This window comes from Schistocerca piceifrons, chromosome 5, assembly GCF_021461385.2.
Source record: "Schistocerca piceifrons isolate TAMUIC-IGC-003096 chromosome 5, iqSchPice1.1, whole genome shotgun sequence".
NCBI classification, from domain to species: domain Eukaryota; kingdom Metazoa; phylum Arthropoda; class Insecta; order Orthoptera; family Acrididae; genus Schistocerca; species Schistocerca piceifrons.
In genome coordinates this window covers 541,886,492-541,908,485 of record NC_060142.1, presented here as the reverse complement: position 1 = coordinate 541,908,485, position 21,994 = coordinate 541,886,492, and the positions used below count along the sequence as shown (strand labels likewise).

The 21,994-nt window shown below is 42.1% G+C and overlaps 1 protein-coding gene across 2 annotated transcripts in view; it reads right to left on the bottom strand.

The window, feature by feature from the left end:
• Nucleotides 1-16,037, bottom strand: part of LOC124798260 (NBAS subunit of NRZ tethering complex-like) — a 424,226-nt gene extending 408,189 nt beyond the window's left edge. For both annotated transcript variants that reach the window (XM_047261580.1, XM_047261581.1), the window contains exons 1-2: nucleotides 15,903-16,037; nucleotides 15,555-15,661 (exon numbers count right to left, since the gene is read on the bottom strand). In XM_047261580.1, coding sequence (XP_047117536.1) covers nucleotides 15,555-15,661; nucleotides 15,903-16,013 — 218 coding nt within the window. In that variant the 5' untranslated portion in view covers nucleotides 16,014-16,037. The remainder of the gene's footprint in view (nucleotides 1-15,554; nucleotides 15,662-15,902) is intronic.
• Nucleotides 16,038-21,994: the final 5,957 nt, after the last annotated feature.

Below are 21,994 nucleotides of genomic sequence, written 5' to 3'. Positions count from 1 at the left end.
ATACTACAGGATTCCACGTTTTGCTAGGAGGAAACCCATTGTCTCTGTTGATTAAATTATCAGCCAACCTAATTCCAATCGCCTCTTTATAGACACTGTTCCAAAAACCGGAAATGTTGGCAACCACAACAGTTTCCTCAAATTTCATTTTGTGTCCCTCATTTAGGCAGTGTTCTGCTACCGCCGATTTTTCCGGCAGTTGTAGCCTCGTGCGACGGCGATGTTCCACACACCTGTCATGCACTGTGCGAATAGAATGGCCAACGTAAGCTTTCCCACATTGACACGGAATTTTATACAACCCAGGTTTCCTAAGCCCCAAATCATCCTTCACAGAGCCGAGCAGAGCCCTGATCTTAGAAGGTGGACGGAACACGCTCTTAATGTTAAAATTCTTTAAAATTCGTCCAGTCTTAAACGATAAGCCTCCAGCATAAGGAAGAAAGGCCACAGATCTACGTTCCTCTTCGTACACCTCCGGAGATGGTCCAAATCCCATAGCTCGACGAATCTGCTTCTCGGTGTATTCATAGATCTGTGGCCTTCCTTCCTTATGCTGGAGACTTATCGTTTAAGATTGGATGAATTTTAAAGAATTTTAACATTAAGAGTGTGTTCCGCCCACCTTCTAAGATCAGGGCTCTGTGAAGGATGATTTGGGGCTAAGGAAACCTGGGTTGTATAAAATTCCGTGTCGATGTGGGAAAGCTTACGTTGGCCGTTCTATTCGCACAGTGCATGACAGGTGTGTGGAACATCGCCGTCGCACGAGGCTACAACAGCCTGAAAAATTGGTGGTAGCAGAACACTGCCTAAATGAGGGACACAAAATGAAATTTGAGGAAACTGTTGTGGTTGCCAACATTTCCGGTTTTTGGAACAGTGTCTATAAAGAGGCGATTGAAATTAGGTTGGCTGATAATTTAATCAACAGAGACAATGGGTTTCCTCTTAGCAAAACGTGGAATCCTGTATTATCTCACATCAAAACTGAACATTCTTCGGTGCGGCCTTGAGTGCGATATATCGTTGCCAGCAGTGTTTCAGTAAAGGTGGCGCCACCTCCCTGTTTTGGAAGGCAGAAACCGTGATCGGCGGCGCATGCGCCGTGTACTGAACGGTGGCCTATATAGGATGTTGATTTGCAACCTGGTGTCAGTTCTCAGTGGGACTCATTAGCAGAAGCAGCATTTTCCTGGAGATGGTGACCAGTTGGATTGCTAAAATATTGAGTCAAGTTGATTTTAGGATCCAGCAGCAAACCCGAAGAGACTTTGATGACTTATTACGCCTGGAAAGCCTACGTAATCACTTCAACAAATACTGATAAAATTTTGACAATCTAAGCGCAGTCTGACAGGATCTGCATATTGACTAGTGAGTCTTCAAACTACTTCAAATTACTGCCTAGCATAAAAAACCTCCATGGGCACTCAACACATACTCTGTTACCCAAGTAGCTGCTTCCTCCGTGTAGGGCATCCATGACCTATCAAGGAGAGTCCTGTAAGTCCCCACCTGAAAACACTGGTCTAGAAATTTGCAGTCAAGACTATCACAGAGCCAATGAAGCCTTTGGCCAAGTCACTCAACTCAGCACCAAACCAAAGGACCCTGATCAACTCTGGGAACAATGCTGCAAATTGTGAGCTCTGCCTACACCCCATGCAGAAGGCAAGCAATCTTCACCACCTCCGCCAGTCACCTGTATGAACAGAGGAGAGCCTCAGAGGACACATGGCATGTATCAGTAGTGCCGATGTGAGTTACTGCATAGGCTGCCTCCACATCTCGGGTGAGACCTGCCAGCTGACATACTGAGTGCACATTGGCTGTCTTCGCAGCCCTCAGCGCAGTCTTCCTAAGGCGCTCCATAATGTGCCTAACGTTCGAGCTCACAATAACTAGTACATTTCTACCCACATAGGTCTCTCGGAACCTGCTGAAGGAATGGCCACCTGATCACTGACACAGTGAATATGTGAGGCCACACAGCCAGCCTCAACATTGTCTATCTACCTCGAGCAACACAAACATGTTAGCATCCACAACTCACCCTGCTGTGAAGGCAGATTTCCCACATCAGGTACACTAGGAGGTGCCTTGTCAGTAGAGCCCATGGGCAGAACAAGCAACACCTGTGGTGTATCATGTAGTGCGCCAGGTTCTCCGCTACGCTGCAGCCTGAAGGCTATTGACAGTAGCCAGAAGTACAATCCACTATTTGTGAACTGCAGGTAGCTCCTCCTGAATCCATATACAGCATGCACGTGTCCTTCACATGCTAGCTAGACTAACTGAAGAAGTAAACAACAAAAGCAGACAGAAACCTAGATATGCAAACTGCTACTCTCTTGATGCGTCACCACTGGATGTTGATGTCTTAATGAGCTGCATCTCTGGATGTTCAGAATAAATGAAAACTGCACTACAGACTCCCTTAATTTACACTTACAGTTAAAAAACACAAGATTAAACCTCTTAAATAGAATAACATGCACAACATTTAAGTGAAACACAGGAAAAGCTAAATATGTAACCTACTGCTCTAGAGATGTGAACAGGCAACAACAGGGAGCCTGACTGACTGCTAGAACTCTTGCCATGGTTATGCAAAACAACCTTTTACTCTCAGTTTCACACTTACGAAGTAGAATGACTCTTTCTTTCTTTCTTTCCTTCTTAATAAATTATCCTTAACTTACCACCTACAATAAAACATGGTCTGGCTCATTAAACTCTTGAGCTTGGCATCTCATTTGTCTATCCAGTGGTAACCCTGAATTCTCTTTGAAAGGCTTAGTTTTCTGGTACTCCCGCTGACACAAAACAACTTCCTGGTGCCCGGCAGAACTAATCATGCCAATTACTCCTTAATGTATTTGCACATGGTTTAACAGATTCTCTTACACTAGACGCCCCTCGTGACAGCTCTACACTGGTAATAGCTCTCTCGTACCAAAGGTTAATATTGGCATGATGTTCATCAGAATGTTTACTTTCAGGCTAGCATTGCAGTTTTCACCAACTCCGTACTCATCATGTACAGCCGACCACAGCTGTGCTGTTAACAGCTCACTGCGCACATAATCTGCTTGCCCTGCAATGCTGCGACCCAGTACCTGTGCTCGCACCACATTCTTATCTTCCGACGTACACTCTTCAATATATTCAGCCCTATTTACTTGATTATCCACTCTACGAACCCATCCTCTTGTCCTTTCCCTCTGTTCATCCCACTTCTGAGGAAGTGTGTGCACCTGTACTACTTCTGCCACAACATCTGCAACACAACTGTCAACAACTTCTTGTGCATTCCTTGTAGTATCCGAAACAACAACATTATCTGCAGTCCCAGACTCCATGAAACAAAAATCACCAGCACCTGTATTTGCCTGTCATCAGGTCCCAGCTCTCTGGCCTCAACACCACCAAGCGGGCAGAGACTACAGCATGTATCATCCATGTTGCTAACCCCACACTTAGGTCACTTTGGTACAGGCCACATTAAATTCTGCTACCTCACACTCCACAATTCCACTGAATATTGGAGCTAGTAATTCTAAATCACTCATACTAACTTCAATAATAATTTCATGTAAATTTTCAGGAACTTGCACTTTGCCACTATCTACAACTAATTTAATCTTGTCAGGACTGACAAGTTCAACCACAGTAATGAGAAGGCCATTCTGCAGGAACAGGTAAAGTATCCACAAGCCTCCTCCTCCTCCTCCTCCTCCTCCTTCTTCTTCTTCTCTCTCCGCTTCCTCTCTTTCGCTTCTTTCTATCCTCCCCAAAATCAACATATTCCTCGCAGTCACGTCTCAAGGCCCACTTTCTATCATCTAATTCTCATGCTCTCTCCGCATCTTCCTACTAGACTCAGAAGTTCTGTGATAAGCTATTTCCTTCATCTCAGCATCAAGTGCTTCTAATCTCCTATTCTGATCCATGTTTCCAGATTGCAGGATTTATCTACTTCGCTCTCTTAAAACTCTCAACATCTCCTATGTGGTACCTCCTTGCGGTATTGAAAATCCTGCTCCCTGAGGTACTGACCACGACTTAATTACACACACACACACACACACACACACACACACACACACACACACACACACAACTATCCTAATACTTCTCACTACCACATGCCTGAATGCTGGGCCAAGCTCATTGCTCCACACAAAACAAAAACAAATTACGAGAATCCTTGACTGTAACACCATCAGATTACTCCCTACTACAACTTAATTACTCTCACCCGAGTGACTGCGAATACTTACTACTATACATTGATACAATGACCAAACTTAGTTTCACCTACGGAGTCACTACTCATAGTTAACAGCTTATATACTACTAGCTCACAAACCATACGTCCCACTCATGAACCCATATTACCTATTATACAGACCAGGTGAAAACTAGCACATATTTACGTCTCCTCAACAAATACTGTCTGCGTTCCCCTCTCCAACTCTGATCTTACAAGTACAACTCAACATCTGACAAACCCACGAACTTGCCATGACCTCGCCGTCAAACAAAAACAAAACAAAAGATTGCACTCACCCCACAACGTAGGGCAAAAGTATAGAATAGGGTCAGTGGTGTACTTACATGTTTCGTGCAGTAGTGTTGTCAGCACTTGCTGTGAGGCTTTATGGGAACAAAAGAAGTGCGCCAGCTGTTTGTGTTACATAGCCACTAAGAGGGCAGGAAGCAGACAACATGTTTAAAAGTAATATGTTTGGAGAGAGCATGAAACATTGCTGTAAACATGGATTATAAATTTAGCTGCTCTTCGCTTGAGTCAGAGCTGTTTAAGCTATACTAGTATCTGGAAACCAAGGACAGTGTCACAACCCATGACGTATTCGAAAAAGCAGTGAAATAGTTCTCTGTTCTGTGTGCTATGCAATCGAGCTGCATGATCAAAATGAGTAATTTGTAAACATGGAATTGTATTGTTGACTATCGATAGTCACCTCTTTGCCGAGCACAGAGCAACAGTGGGGAGTCGTGGCATAGCTTTCATGTAGTATGGGCAGAGTGTTGTGTTGATGCCATGGCTGCAGCACATATCTTACAAGTTATGGTGAAGTAATTGAAAATGTTTAGCACACAAGTTCTGTGTTTAATTTCAGTGTTCACAACGCAGTATCAACGTTTACCCAAAAGGTGATGTTTCTCAGTTTCGTGCGTCGTGTAGGGAGAACAACAATCAACGGCGCCATGACGGTTACAGAAAAATAATGTGGTCTGATATGATACTATATGCAAGTTCTAAGTGAAAGAAACACACATCGTTTTGACTGGCTAAATATCATGAGCACAGGTACATTCTTGTTCATATATCATACCCGAAATTTTATGGAGCATCCACGTCACGATTCAGCCACGTGCATGCTCATGCTATAAGTTATTGAATTGTTCAGTACTGTTGGAAGAACAGTGCCAATCGCTGACTGATAAAACATCCGCTGAACAGTAATTAGTTTGTGTTCTATGCATCGTGTTATTGCATTGGATGCCATCATTTATACAGCAACCTTATATGTCACAACGGACACGTAAAACCCCACCCTGTGTGAGTGTTTAACAGAATACACTGTAGTTATTATAGGGCGCATCATAGCAGGCAGTGCAGAGAGCAGCAGATCAAACGCCATGGGAAGGACCAGGTACACGGGTTTAAGCACATTGTCATTAAACTTCCAGCCTCGTTCCCGTGTCTAGGGAGAGTTGCACAGTCTCGAGTACTAAAGGCTAGCTTTTATTTGTACTGCATATTTACCCTCTTTCTTCCCAGGTGTGTTACAAGTAAGTCAATGTTTTTTAATTAAATCATGGTAGAAGGTAGCTGGATCAATGTCAATCAATATAATTAACATGCTACTACCATTAATCAAGACTGATCCACCTACCTTCTCCCATGATTGAATTAAAAGCAACTGATCCATTTCCTGAAAGTGGTGGTTCCTGCTGCACTTCCAGATGATTACATCCACACAAACCTTTGACTCTTTCAAGAGTCATTTCACTACCATGGGATACATTTTCAAGTATCTGGAATTAATTCACGAGATGCGCACCAACAGACAATATCTCCATGCAGAACTAAACTGCTTAAATCAGTTGACTTTATAGCACTTGCTGCCATAATCACAAAATATTTCCCTCAAAACTCACTAATACACTGAAAAACAGCAAGCAAGACCATGGTTCCAATTCCGGTGCTAGAAATATGCAGCCTCTGTTCTCGCCTCTCATAGGTTGTGTCACAGAATTATCCTAATGGCTGACACGTTGCCAACCTATGAGCAGTACATAAGCACCACGTGATTGTACTGTCCCTGACCTAGACTTTAGCTCAATGAAGACACTGTAGGTGTTGTTACTCCTTCTACTGTCACCAAATGGTATAGTGATGGGCTTTAAGATCCTACTTCTGACACCACCCAGGAGGGGCAGGGTGAGTGGTGCAGTTGAAGTTTTATTGACTTCAATATGTGACATAGTGAGGCTACCACACCTATCTATGTTTCCCTGGCTGACACTGATATATGAGCAGCGTCCTCTGCCTTGGCTCCTGAGCCGGAACCCTGGGATGCTGCAACAACCTTGTGGAAGGCCTGCAAGCTTTAGAGACTAAGGGCACTGATATCAGCAGCATGCTACTTTCCTCAGCATCATGGAGCCTGCAAAGACTCTCACTCCACTTGCATCATTGCGGCAGTGCCCGAAAGTGGCTCTGCTTGGACCTCGACTTGCTGCCCTCTGGCAGAGTCAGACAGAGGCAATTAGTCTCAATAGTAACTCAACGTCAGTGGCAGTGGGCTCAGAAGACAGGTCGGCACAGCTGTGGCTCCAAGCCCCGTGAAGGATTTGGTACTGGTTGTAGGCACAGTCCAGTCTCGACCCTATGGCCGCTGCTGGCATTGCCCAGTTGTCCCAATGTCCAGCAGAGCTCTGGTGTCACGATGGTGTTGCTGGTTTATGGCACCAAGAAGTGATCCCTGCCTCAAAATCCAGATTCACTTACGAGGGTAATCCCAAAAAGTAAGGTCTCCTATTTCCTTGTAAGTTCACAGACCTGTTTATTTCTACAATGGTTTACATCAGTTTACAGCTTGAACATTTAGCTATTTTTCGACAATCACCATTTCTGTCGATGGATTTTTGTAGACGCTGTGGTAGTTTTCGTATGCCCATGTCATACCATCTCATCGCCATGCTGTTCAGAAAGTTATGAACCTCTTCTTTCACCTCGTCGTCGGAGCTGAATCGCTGGGACCACAATCAATGCTGACAGGTACTGTGAGACTCTGAAAAAACTCAAACGGGCAATTCAGAACCGGAGAAGAGGAATGTTGAGCATGGACGTACACATTCTCCATAACAACGCTCGCCCACACATCGCTCGGCAAACCGTTGCTCTCCTGCAACAGTTTCAGTGGAACATAATCACCCACCCACCCTATAGTCCTGACTTGGCCCCTGTTCCCTAGGTTAAAAGAACATTTGGTCGGAAAGCGATTCAGCACCTATTCACATTGTCCACAACAAGAAACTTGCTCTGGTATGGTGACATCACCATGCCAGTGACTCAGTTACCACTGTATGGTACACTTTGTTACTGCACTCTGCTATCCTGGTTTCACAATCCACTTGACTGTCTGTTATTGTGACCCACAAGTTGCCACACTGGCATCTACCAGCTAGTAGCTGTTAATGTAACACTTTATAGTGGTTTTTACACTACTTCTCATTCTACATCTACATCTAGGTGATTACTCTGCTATTTGCAATAAAGTGCCTGGCAGAGAGTTCAATGAACCACCTTCAAGTTGTCTCTCTAGCGCTCCACTCTCGAATGGCACATGGGTAAAACGAGCACTTAAATTTTTCTGTGCAAGCCATGATTTCTCTTATTTTATTGTGATGATCATTTCTCCCTATCTAGGTGAGTGCCAAAAGAATGTTTCCACAATCAGAGGAGAAAACTGGTGATTGAAATTTCATGAGAAGATCCCGTCGCAATGAGAAACACCTTTGTTTTAATGACTGCCACTCCAATTCACGTATCATGTCTGTGGCACTATCTCCCCAATTCTGCGATAACACAAAATGTGCTGCCCTTCTTTGTACTTCTTCGATGTCATCTGTCAATCTGTTAGTCCCACCTAATGCGGATCCCACACCACACAGCAGTACTCCAGAATAGGATGGACAAGCATGGTGTAAGCAGTCTGTTTGGTAAACCTGTTGCACCTTCTAAGTGTATTGCCAATGAATTGCAGTCATTAGTTTGCTCTTCTCACAACATTATCTATGTAATCGTTCCAATTTGGATTATTTGTAATTGTAATTCCTAAATATTTAGTTGAATTTACAGCTTTCAGATTTGTTTGACTTGTAACATAAACGAAATTTAGCAGATTTCTTTTAGTACTCTTGTGAATAACTTCACACTGTATTTATCCAGGGTCAACTGCCACTTTTTGCACCATACCATCTTATCTACATCATTTTGCAATTCGTTTTGGTCATCTGATGACTTTACAAGATGGTAAATGACAGCATCATCTGCAAACAATCTAAGACGGCTACTCAGATTGTCTCCTATGTCATTAATATAGATCAGGAACAATAGAGGACCTATAACACGTTCTTGGGGAACATTGGATATTACTTCTGTTTTACTCAATTACTTTCTGTCTATCACTACGAACTGTGAACTTTCTGACAGGAAATCACTAATCCAGTCATTCAGCTGAGACGATACTCCATAGGCACGCAGTTTGGTTAGAAGATGCTTGTGAGGAATGGTGTCAAAAGCCTTCTGGAAATCTAAAAATATGGAATCAATTTGACATCCTCTGTCGATAACACTCATTACTTCATGAGTATAATGAGTTAGTTGTGTTTTGCAAGAACGATATTTTCTGGATCCGTGCCGATAAGTATATATGAAGGTAGTGTCTGTTCCCGAAAGAACAGTCACCGTTGATGACCATGCAGCTTTCGCTAGAATGAAATGATAATTAAACGGACATCCTAGCTGTAAACAGCCATTGATATACTTCATTGGGGACATGTTGGAAATGTGTGCCCCGACCGGGACTCAAACCCGACATCTCCTTACATGGCAGACACTCTATCCATCTGAGCCACCGAGGGCACAGAGGACAGTGCGCCTGCATGGATTTATACCTTGCACGCTCCCCGTGAGACCCACATTCCCAACATGTCCACACTACTACATTCGTAGTGCGCCTAATACATGTTTGCCCATCATACTCATTACTCGTGGCAGATTAATCTACCAAGTCCCGTAAGAGTTTGGGCATAGTGTGTGCGTTCGCACAAGAAGGTCAATGGCCGGGAAGCCATATTTTAACTATATATGAAGGTAGTATCTGTTCCCGAAAGAACAGTCACCACGTTGATGACCATGCAGCTTTTGCTAGAGTGAAATGATAATTAAATGGACACCCTAGCTGCAAACAGGCGTTGATATACTTCATTGGGGACATGTTGAAAATGTGTGCCCCGACCGGAACTCAAACCCGGCATCTCCTGTTTACATGGCAGACGCTCAATCCATCTGAGCCACCAAGGGCACAAAGGATAGTGCGCCTGCAGGGATTTATCCTTTGTAATAACACACATATATAGATACAAATAAAAATAAAAAAGAACACTATACACACATGATATGTTGCTATGTCAACCTACCTTACAGGTATATTTTATTTCTTTATATACTCTTAGATGTTAAGCACTATTCTTTTTCTTTCTTTCTTAAGCACACACAGTAAACATTGTATTTTACTTGCTCCGCCCAACGTATTCCAAACCTACAGCCTCCTTACTATCACCATGACCAACTACGAGGGTAATCCCAAAAGTAAGGTCTCCTATTTTTTTTATAAGCGTATAGATCTGTTTATTTCTACAATGGTTTACACCAGTTTACAGCTTGAACATTTAGCTATTTTTCGACATAATCACCATTTCTGTCGATGCATTTTTGTAGACGCTGTGGAAGTTTTTGTACGCACGTCATACCAGCTCGCCGCCATGCTATTCAGAAAGTTATGAACCTCTTCTTTCACCTCGTTGTTGGAGCTGAATCGCTTTCCGGCCAAATGTTCTTTTAACCAGTCCAGAAAGTTGCCCTGTTCGGCTGCAAGGCTGTGAAGAAATAGGCGGGAAGCATCAACTCGTTGCGACATGTGGTCTTCAGTCAGCAAGCGTGGCACCCACCTTGTGCACACCTTTCGGTAGTTCAATGTTTCCGTTAAAATTCTGTGAGTAGTACTTCGGGAATCCTCAGGAACCAGCGTGTAGAGATCATCCAGGGTCACCCACCGATCTTCACGCATGCTTTGCTCAACCTTCAACACTGTCTCCTCAGAAATTGACGATCTCCTGCTCCTTTGTTCGTTGTGAATTTCAGCCCGACCAGCTGCAAACTCTCTACACCACTTACGAACATTTTTGACATCCATGCATGACTCACCTTACACTTCCATCAAATGGCGATGGATTTCAATCGGCACAGTGCCCTTTGCATTCAAAAACCGAATAACTAAGTGCAATTCACACTTGTTGGTAACATCCAATGGGAGCTCCATTCTCAACGGCTGCCAAGCCAAGAATGAGCACAGCGGGCGCATGTTTACACACAGCGCGTGAAGCATTCTTCATAAAAGTGTGACCAACTGCCACACAGAGTTCTGTACTCATAAAAAAAAGAAAAGGAGACCTTACTTTTGGGATCCACCTCTTACATTCTCACCCACAATTACCTCATCTTCAAAGGGATCATCTAGAAACAAATACCTGGTACAGCAATGGGCACCCACATGGCTCTAACCTGTACCAACCTATTCATGAGCTGGGCCATCTACAAGAATCCTCCCTAACCACCAAAAATAACAAATCCATCACCTGGGTCAGATTCACTGATGACATCTTCATGATATGGATCAAGGGTGAGGACACCCTATCCACATTCCTTCAGAATCTCAATACCTTCTCTCCTATTTGCTTCAGATGGTCCTTGTCAACCCAACAAGCCATGATCGACAATGTTTCCAGAATGAGATTTTTCACTATGCAGCAGAGTGTGCGCTGATATAGAACTTCTTATGTGCCAAACCGAGACTCGAACTCGGGACCTTTGCCTTTGGCAAGCAAGTGATCTACCAACTGAGCTACCCAAACATGACTCACAACCCGTCCTCACAGCTTCAATTCTGCCAGTACCTTGTCTCCTACCTTCCAAACTTCACAGAAGCTCTTCTGCGAACCTTGCAGAACTAGCACTCCTGGAAGAAATCCTATTTTGGAGACATGGCTAAGACACAGCCTGGGGGCTGTTTCCAAGAAAGAGATTTTCACTCTGCAGCAGAGCGTGCACTGTTATGAAATTTCCTCAGAAATTTAAACTGTGTGCTGGGCCGAGACTCGAATCTGGGACCTTTGTCTTTCGCGGGCAAGTGCTCTGCCAAACTGAACTACCCAAGCACAGCTCACGTGCACTGAGGACGGGTCGTGAGTCGTGCTTGTGTAGCTCACTTGGTTGAGCACCTGCCCATGAAAGGCAAAGATCCTAAGTACAGGGCTATTACAAATGATTGAAGCGATTTCATAAATTCACTGTAGCTCCATTCATTGACATATGGTCACGACACACTACAGATATGTAGAAAAACTCAAAGTTTTGTTCGGCTGAAGCCGCACTTCAGGTTTCTGCCGCCAGAGCGCTCGAGAGCGCAGTGAGACAAAATGGCGACAGGAGACGAGAAAGCATATGTCGTGTTTGAAATGCACTCACATCAGTTAGTCATAACAGTGCAACGACACTTCATTATGAAGTTCAACAAAGATCCACCAACTGCTAACTCCATTCGGCGATGGTATGCGCAGTTTAAAGCTTCTGGATGCCTCTGTAAGGGGAAATCAACGGGTCGGCCTGCAGTGAGCGAAGAAACGGTTGAATGCGTGCGGGCAAGTTTCACGCGTAGCCCGCGGAAGTCGACGAATAAAGCAAGCAGGGAGCTAAACGTACCACAGCAGACGGTTTGGAAAATCTTACGGAAAAGGCTAAAGCAGAAGCCTTACCGTTTCGAACTCATTGATGGGGACATGCTGTGCCGAGTGTGGGAGGAACTTGATTATCGGCTTGATGTCTGCCGAATCACTAAAAGGGCACATATCAAACATTTGTGAATGCCTAAAAAAACTTTTTGAGTTTTTGTATGTGTGTGCAAAGCATTTTGAAAATATCTCAAATAATAAAGTTATTATAGAGCTGTGAAATCGCTTCAATCATTTGTAATAACCCTGTACAAGTCTCAGTCTGGCATACAGTTTTAATCTGTCAGGAAGTTTCATATCAGAGCACACTCCACTGCAGTGTGAAAACCTCATTCTGGAAACATCCTCCAGGTTGTGGCTAAGCCATGTCTCCGCAATATCCTTTCTTCCATGAGTGCTATGTCTGCAAGGTTCGCAGAAGAGCTTCTGCGAAGTTTGGAAGGTAGGAGACGAGGTACTAGTAGAACTGAAGCTGTGAGGATGGGTTGTGAGATGTGCTTGGGTAGCTCAGTTGGTAGAGCACATGCCCGCGAAAGGCAAAGGTCCCGAGTTCGAGTATCAGTCCGGTACACTGTTTTAATCTGTTGGAAGTTTCATCTAAAAAGTTGATCTCCACCTCAAAGATGACTTTATCATTACCTCCGTCCACCTCAAACCTACCAACCACCGGCAATACTTCCCCTCTGACAGCTGCCACCTGTACCCTACCAAGAAGCCCCTTCTGTACAGGCTAGCCACCTATGGCCATCGCATCTGTAGTGACAAGCAGTCCCTCTGAAAATATACCAATAGTCTCACTGCGGTCTTCACAGACCAAAATTACTCTCCCAACTTTCGACAGAAACGGTCTCCTGTACCTTATCTCTCCTGTCACTCACGACTTCCCAAAGTCCAATTTCTGGCCACAGAGGAACATTCCCCTCGTGACTCAGTGCCACCCAGTACTGGAGCAACTGAATTATATTCTCCATCAGGATTTCAACTACCTCTCTCTGTGCTCTGAAATGAGGAATGTCCTACCCACTATCATTTCCAATACCTCCACACTTGTATTCCGCTGCCCACTGAATCTACACAATATCCTCATTCACCACCACACCACCCCTGCTCCAAAACCCTTGCCTCATGGATCTACAGGGTAAGCTGCAACTGCTATGCTGCATTCTATATGGACATGACAACCAGCAAGCTGTCTGCAAGAATGGTCAATGACAAACTGTGGCCAAGAAACAGCTGGGCCACCCAGTTGCTGAACACACTGTCCCACACAATGTACTTCACTTCAATGGCAGCTTCACAACCTGTGCCATCTGGATCCTTTCTACCAACACCAGCTTTTCTGAACTGCACAGATGGGAGCTCTCCCGCAGTACATCCTACATTTCCGTAACACCCCTCGCGTAACCTTCATTAGCCACTGTCCTTCCGCCACCTATCCCCGTCGCCACTCCAGCATTACACAGCCTTCTATTCCACAACCCCTTAGCCTCCTTACTACTGCACCTAGCTGTTCCACCCACTCTGCATCTCGTTCCTGTATGTATGCTCACACAAGCAACACTTTACTGCCCCCCCCCCCCCCTCCCTTCCAGTCCTTTAACCACTGTCCGTCCCCCTCCCTACCCCATTCTCCTCCTTACCCCCAGCATGCCGATTGCTTCTCCTGTAAGGCACAGTTGCTCGCAGTCTGGCCTCGGCACAAAGACAGTGGTCATGTGTGTGTGAGTTGTGCTTGCATAAACTGTCTACTTCATAAGAAGGCCTTTTGGCCAAAAGCTTACTTAATAATGTTTGAGAACATCTCTCTGGAGTACAGTGGCTTATTTATTAGTTAAAAATGAATATGAACAGACACAACTACAATAAACTTTTTTTTAATATATAATGTTACCGATTTCAGCCTGCTTTAGACCATCTTGAGATCTACACCAGATGGTAGGTGATGACTGTAAACAGAGCAGGCACTACACCTCCACAGATGCTAACTGCACACCATGGTGTAGGTCTGAAGATAGTCTAAAACAGACCGAAATCAGTAACCTTATATAAAAGGGCTGTCTCTGTGTCTGCAGTCTACAGCATGAGCAATACCTATGAAGGTAAAGCCTCAACAATAAGAGCAGTCACACAAGATGAATAAGACTCACACAAATTGAGCGAATCGGGGACAGCCCAAACGAGAATGTAATTTATACAGGACTACAATGAAAGGAAAAGAATATTCTGAGAACTGCTATGAATTCTGCAAGCCTAACACAAGGAATAGACGAGAAGTGTGTATGAGGCTATATTTACTTATTGTACTGGTTTAAGCCAGAGAAATCTTGTCTCAATGTATCCTAACTGCAATGGAAAATGAAATAGACTTAGATAAATGTATGATAAAAATTGGCAAGGCAATAAATATAACTTAACAAGTAAACAGACTTGCTGTTAGGAACACAGGGATGCCAATGGCACTTGCAAAGTGAACAGAGGATATTGAAGTAGGCAACAGGGATCAGGAGAGGCCATACACTCTACTACAGTGTGCCAACCATGAAGTATCACATGCAAAGAAGAAATGAAGAGCACAGTAGCATACGATAAAATTTTTCTTAGAATAATATGTCATGGCTCCTATAGTACATCAATAAAATTACTCACAAAACTAGTCATAAAAGGTTAGCAGAATTGACAGCAGTAACCAAAACAACCACTTGCTAAATGGAAGCATTTAACAAAATCAGTGTCATCAATAAAATTAATCTTACACTTATTAAACAAATTAACACTGCTTGCTTGGCTTCCTCAGATAAAATATTGTAATGCCCCCCCCCCCCCCCCCACACACACACACACATCAAACGCTTGCAAATCTACTATTACTTTTATCTCATTCACAAAAATGTTAGGTTTCTTAAACACAGCATAGTCCATACTTTTTTAACACAAGATCACACTGCTGACAACAAATCAAGTATCTCTCAAAGAATCTGAGAAGATTGTGGACCACAACTTCCTCCTTTCTGTTGTAATCTCTTGCAAATAAGTTCATAGATGTTCGAAAGACATTTCAGGTCACAGAACTTTTTCAATAACAAAAATACAAACAGAAGGCATAGATTCCTCACAAAGAAGGCTACAGACAACATACGTTAATGACCTATTCTTCAGCATTGATAAAGTGTTTGCAATCATCGTGAAAGCCGTGATACGGGAGAGAAATATAGGATCACCACGAATGCAGGTGTTTCATAACAGCTGTATACCTACAATCTGATATTTAAGCAAGGGTTGTACAACGATTTATAAAAAAAAATTAATGATGTGTTAAAGGATAGTCCCATTTCATACACATCAGTAAACATATCTGTATCTCTTGTTGGTGTTGCGAGACGTGATTAGAGTACGATAATAAAATTGGAAAAAATGCAAGGCAATGTAGAAAATCTGATTACCTTAGAACGTCATCCGTGGGAGATGGTTTTCTGAGGTAGTTATAGATATTCAGGTAGGAACCTTGCTTGGGAGGCAGAGTTGCACTGTCTGCAGATTTAATCGGCTTCTGTAACATGAGCCACAACAAAAGAAATTCTGACATGACAGAGCCAGTAAATATGATGCACGCAATTTACTTCTCTACTACACTGTCAGGGCTTAGTGTATCACAAAATATGACATAGTGACAAAACCTAATAAAAAAATTAACAATTACTGGAGTAAACTTCCGTCTGTCGTACAAAAACATCAGATTAAAAATTGTCAACAATAATAATTTAGTTGGTTATACAGGTTGTCATACTGACCGCGACCTCCGGTTCTTGTTTCCACTCCGAATAAAGAAGTAATTCGTATAAAATGCAGTCGCAATCATCGTCACAATCATCACCGTATCTGTTTACAGAGTTCTTCGTCATAGTGCTGCTTACTGTCACTCCTGTCTACCATACTTAATAAACAAATAACACATGTTCCAAAGTCCTTCGCTACACAACGGAAGACAGGCTTGTCATTGGGACAATTCGACAACGTGTCACGTAACCTGTACTCTTCGGAGCAGGTTAAAAAAGTTCTCACGCGTATTTTATGACACAGCTTGAAAACTTGAAGAGAATTCCACCGAGAGCATAGATTTGACTCAGTTCTTTACATGTTCCTTGAGTTACTTTTTAAATTTTTCTCTACGATTTGGAACATGGACTATAATATAAAACATTTTTTTCTGTAAAAAAAAAAAAAGAATATTAGACTGTGATGTTACTACACACTAGTATTTGAACATGTAGCTATCTTATCATAGGTTTACATTTAGTGACAGGGAAAGAACACGTTAACATTATTCAGTCGTAATTTTCGCTATAATAGAGAAGTCGTCTAACAATAACAATTCAACTGAATTTCGTATCAAGAGAGTTTAAAGAAATACCAACAGGAGGTAAAGAAATACCATAAAATTTCAGCCTTTTTCATCCTTTTCCAGCATTCTGAAAATTTTACGAAAGGTAATAAGTAATGGTTATTTAAGCACCTGATCACAAAAAATCCGGGTTTGATTCCCAGCCAGGTCGGAAACTTTATCCGCTCAGTGACTTTATGTTGTGTTGCCCTCGACATCATTTCATCATAATTGAAGCGCAAATCGCCGAAGTGGCGCCAAATAAATCGTTTCGCGCAAAGCGGCTGAACAACCCCAGATCGGGTTACCTCGCTAATAATGCCATACGATCGCTCACTGCATTGTCTTAGCTTGAATTTTTAAAAGGTTCAAATATTGAGAAGAATATTCACATCCAGCAACGATGTACTTATCTTGCCAGACAATAAACTACAGGACACTGGTAAATTGCCGGCCGAAGTGGCCGTGCGGTTAAAGGCGCTGCAGTCTGGAACCGCAAGACCGCTACGGTCGCAGGTTCGAATCCTGCCTCGGGCATGGATGTTTGTGATGTCCTTAGGTTAGTTAGGTTTAACTAGTTCTAAGTTCTAGGGGACTAATGACCTCAGCAGTTGAGTCCCATAGAGCTCAGAGCCATTTGAACCATTTTTGACACTGGTAAATTCTGTGAGTTGTCAAAGACGGTTGTCTGTGTAAAGCGCAAAATCTTTTTAAGCAAATTAAAACACTTTTTTTGCAACAGGATATGCTGCAGAAAATAGCGGTTATCAGTAGGAAAGAGTCCCTCATTAAACTGTGGGAGTCGCCATAATCAGAGAAAATAAATGCACAGGAATCAAATTGTTGCTTTGGAAGGAGTAGAGCATGGAGGTAAAAAAAAAAGAAGGGAGATGGCATTATAGACTTACGCTGCGCGTTGTGTTAAAGCCAGTGTGGGTGGGACCTGCTGGCATCTCAAGTAGCCCAAAACATTAGCAGCCTACTGTTTACGAGTGCTTCTTAATCATTATTTGTCGACCTGAGTGGCCGAGCGGTTCTAGGCGCTACAGTCTGGAACCGCGCGACCGCTACGGTCGCAGGTTCGAATCCTGCCTCGGGCATGGATGTGTGTGATGTCCTTAGGTTACTTAGGTTTAAGTAGTTCTAAGTTCTAGGAGACTGATGACCTCAGAAGTTAAGTCCCATAGTGCTCAGAGCCATTTGAACCATTCGTGCCGATAGGTGTGAACCGCCAATTACATTGATAATGTTATGAATTTTCAACCAATCATTATTTCTGTAGTGTGTCCGTAACAACTGTTTTAAATACAAAGAGTTATAGAGCTTACATGAATAACATAGTGTCAGGAAGGCAATTTAGAAAGTTTTTCTGTTCGTGAATGGGTATTTGCTCTAGTAAAAAAGCACAGAGTGGCGTCACGGGGAAGTATCACCGCTGTGAACTACGGGGGTGTAAATGCGGTGAACCTAATGTTTTGGGCTAGTTAAGATGGCGGTCATCAGCTTCAAGTTCGTGACCTAATGCCATTTCCCTTTTTTTTTACTGCCTCCATGGAGTAGAGTGACATTACTATTTCTCTTTTTTATATAACGCTTCCATGGTTGTTAAGGATTTGTTATTCTCGATTTGATTGTCTTCTCGCAAAGTTGTATAAAGAGTTTCTTCATAGCTTTATATTTAGAGCGAATGTCATTGTAAGTTGGTGACCCCTAAAGAGCTAAAGGCCACAAATGGACTCGCGAAATCAGGCGGTATCGTCGGGTAAGGAGACGGCGAAAGAAAAGACGAAAACGCAGTTGGCAGCCTTACGGAACAATTTGTAGACGAAAATCGCAAACCTGCAATTAGCGATGTCAGAGCAAAGAAGTCCAGCGAGTAGTTCCCGATCACAAACGGCAAAGGAAGACAGGCATTAGCAGTTAACAGCGGACAAAGCAGCGCAATGATTTGTGATGCTGGAACTGGCATTCTTGCAAAACGAGGTAATGGACGAGCGCACAAAATTCGCAGCAATTGTGAGCGCATTAGAAGCCACGACGGCAACTATCGGCACAGGCGTCATACTCAAGCAACCAGAGAAGCAACAGTAAACTTGTTTGAAGAACGCACTAATCGACAGCATGTGTTAACAGTTGGATCTACTTATCCAACAAGTGTCACATTACTAGCAAATTAGGGCAGAATCCCCTTCGAGTATTGGCGGAATCATGGGAGATGCAGGCTTAAAAGACCAAACGATATGGCACAGTTACTGGAGGCAGTAAAGGTAGCAGTTGTTACATGCGAAAAGACGATATCACTACACCAATAATGTTAGCAGACACACTCTACACAACATTTAATAACTCATGGACTGTGAGCATCTAACTGGTAGTTTACGACTGTGAGAAAAAGGAGGTGACACCTGTACAGAGAAGCCAACAATTGGATCTAAATTGGCAGCTGCTTGATCTGCAAAAGAAGATCAGTCCCTACAGAACAAGATGTATAGTAGCTTTGAGCGACAGAAGAGCTCAATCAGGTGGGACACTAGGTACAGAAATGAGATGAAGCAGAATAGTTTTCAGCAGCAGGTCTGTTGGTTCCACTGGCGATTTGGTGACATACCCATGAGATGCTTAGCATCATAAAGCTACCATGAACGCTGGCAGCAGGGAGGTGAGCAAGAAAATGAGCTGACTGGTCGATTTATTTATTCATCCGTAGAACAATATACATTGCATAGATGATGTCAAAAGTTTTTACAACATTTCTTATAAAATAAACATGTCTCTTTACAGTATGTACAGCTCCTATACTTAGTTCTAATTTTCTAATCATGCCAAGTTAAATTTGTTAAGCAGTACATTGTTCATGAACATTAGTCTGTAGTTATTTTAAATATACATCTGCAGTGTAATAGCTATTATCTAGTAAATATTTTTTAGCCTTCTTTTATTTCTAGTGGTTATCTGTTGTACAATGTAATGCCATTGTATAATAAACTATTTTGAGTTTATGACTTGTTTCTTCTGTTTAGATGTAAACAGTGTCTGGATTTGGTTCCATGGTCGTGAATTGTGCTGTTTGTGATATACAGATTAATGTTTTTCCTTATATACCGGTACATTATGTTTTGATAAATATATTCACACGGAATGTTCAGAATTTCTAACTCTTTGAACAACTCTTTACAGTGTCCCCTGTTATTGCTATTTGTTACTATTCGAACAGCTCTTTTCTGTATCTTGAAAATAGTTTTCATGGTTCCAGCACTTACCCCACATAACATTATCCCATAACTGAGGACTGAATGCATATACCTAAAGTAGGCTACTTTGAGGGATTAAGTATTGCACACTGGTGCAAGGATTTGCAGCATGTAACATGCTGAAGATAGCCTCTTTGGTAAAATTCTCACATGCCCTGACCATTTTAGCTGACAGTCTACATTCATCACCAAGAATTTGCTGTCTGTTACACAATCAAGTACCTCATTGTTTACTTTCAGTGTAATGTAAATGAGTTTTTTGATCAGTCTGAAGTTTATAGTTTGTCATTTTAACATTTAGAGTTACTTTATTTTTTAGTGACCAGTTGTGGAGGTCTCTGAGAGCTTCATTGGATTTTTCTATTAACAGTGTTGAGCTTTTGTCTGTAATCACTACAGTGCTGTGATCAGCAAATAGTATTTTTCCCCATGCCTGACAGTATTGTGGTAAATCATATATATATATAATAGAGGGAAACATTCCACGTGGGAAAAATTATATATAAAAACAAAGATGAGGTGACTTACCGAACGAAGGCGCTGGCAGGTCGATAGACACACAAACAAACACAAACATACACACAAAGTTCAAGCTTTCGCAACAAACTGTTGCCTCATCAGGAAAGAGGGAAGGAGAGGGAAAGACGAAAGGAAGTGGGTTTTAAGGGAGAGGGTAAGGAGTCATTCCAATCCCGGGAGCGGAAAGACTTACCTTAGGGGGAAAAAAGGGCAGGTATACACTCGCACACACACACATATCCATCCACACATACAGACACAAGCAGACATATTTAAATATGTGATAGACACACAACCTATCAACCTGCCAGCACTTTCGTTTGGTAAGTCACATCTTCTTTGTTTTTTTTAGGATTGGGCCCAGTACACTTCCCTGGGGGACAGCTATATTAATATGTATTGGATCAGATAAATGTTTTACTACCAATCTTTTGCAAATATGTGAGATTTCAACTCTTTGCACCCTGTTTTCCAGGTATGATTTAAACCATTGCTTTGCTGTACCCCTTATTCCTAATAGTTCTAATTTGTGTAATAAAATTCTGTGGTCAACTGTGTCAAAAGCCTTTGATAAATCCAACAAAATGGCTGTTACATTCTCGCTCTTGTCTAATGCTTCTAGTATGAATTTGGTAAACTGTGCTATAGCTGTCTGTGTACTTTTTGTAGGCCTGAAACCAAATTGTTCATTGCAGATACCGTTAAATTTTTCTAGGTAGTTCATTAGTCTATTTTTCATTATGGTTTTGTATTATTTTGGAAATACAAGATAACAAGGAAATTGGTCTGTGGTTTTCTACATTTTTTTGCATTGCAATTTTTTAGTACTGGTATGACTTTTGTTTATTTCAGGTATTCAGGAAAGCAATCAGATCTGAAAGATTCATTAATTATTATTGTTAATGAGGTTTTTATGTTGCGCATACATTTCTTTAGCACACTGACTGGGATGTCATCTAACCCTGTGGATTTTTTATTCTTTAGATGGTGAATCAACTGTGCCGCTTCTTGTTCTGTTGCTGGAAAGAGTACCATTGAGTGCGGTGGCTGGTCCTGTTGGTGTAGAACATATGTGTCTGTAAATTTCTCTTGCAATATCTCAGCAATCCCACCAAAATATTCATTCACAAAGTTTTCTAGTTTCTTTGGGTTGCTGGTTTCAATATCTTTGCTTTTAATCTGTTTTTCCAGATTTTTTGTCGATCATTTGCTGTCTCCTGTTTGATTATGTTCCAGATTTCTTTATTTTTGTTATCTGCCTTCAGTAATGTTTTGTCATTTGTAAGTTTTTTTTTTTTTTTTGCAGCTAGCAATACTTTTCTATAAGTTCTCCTGTAATTTTTGTAGAACTCTAAAAAAGCTGGATCAGTCTGGCTATTTTTGATGGATGCGAGATACCTTAGGGTTTCAGAGGATTTTTTGTTTGTTGCTCCAACTGAATACAGTGTTTTGGGGAATGCTTCCTCAAATTTTATTTGAAATATTGTCATGAACTTATTAAACATTTTGTTTACATTTGTTTCTGCATACACTTCCTCCCACCATTCATGTTGTAACTGAGATGAGAAATGAAAAAGGTTTGATTCTGAGAAGACCCTCTTGCATGCATTCAATTTAGCAGACTTTTCTACACAAATATTTGCTTTTAATATCTGATAGAGATGATCCGATAGGCCTAGATTTTAAACAAGTAAGTGGCAGTGCTTTCTTTCTATGTCTGTTGTTACATGGT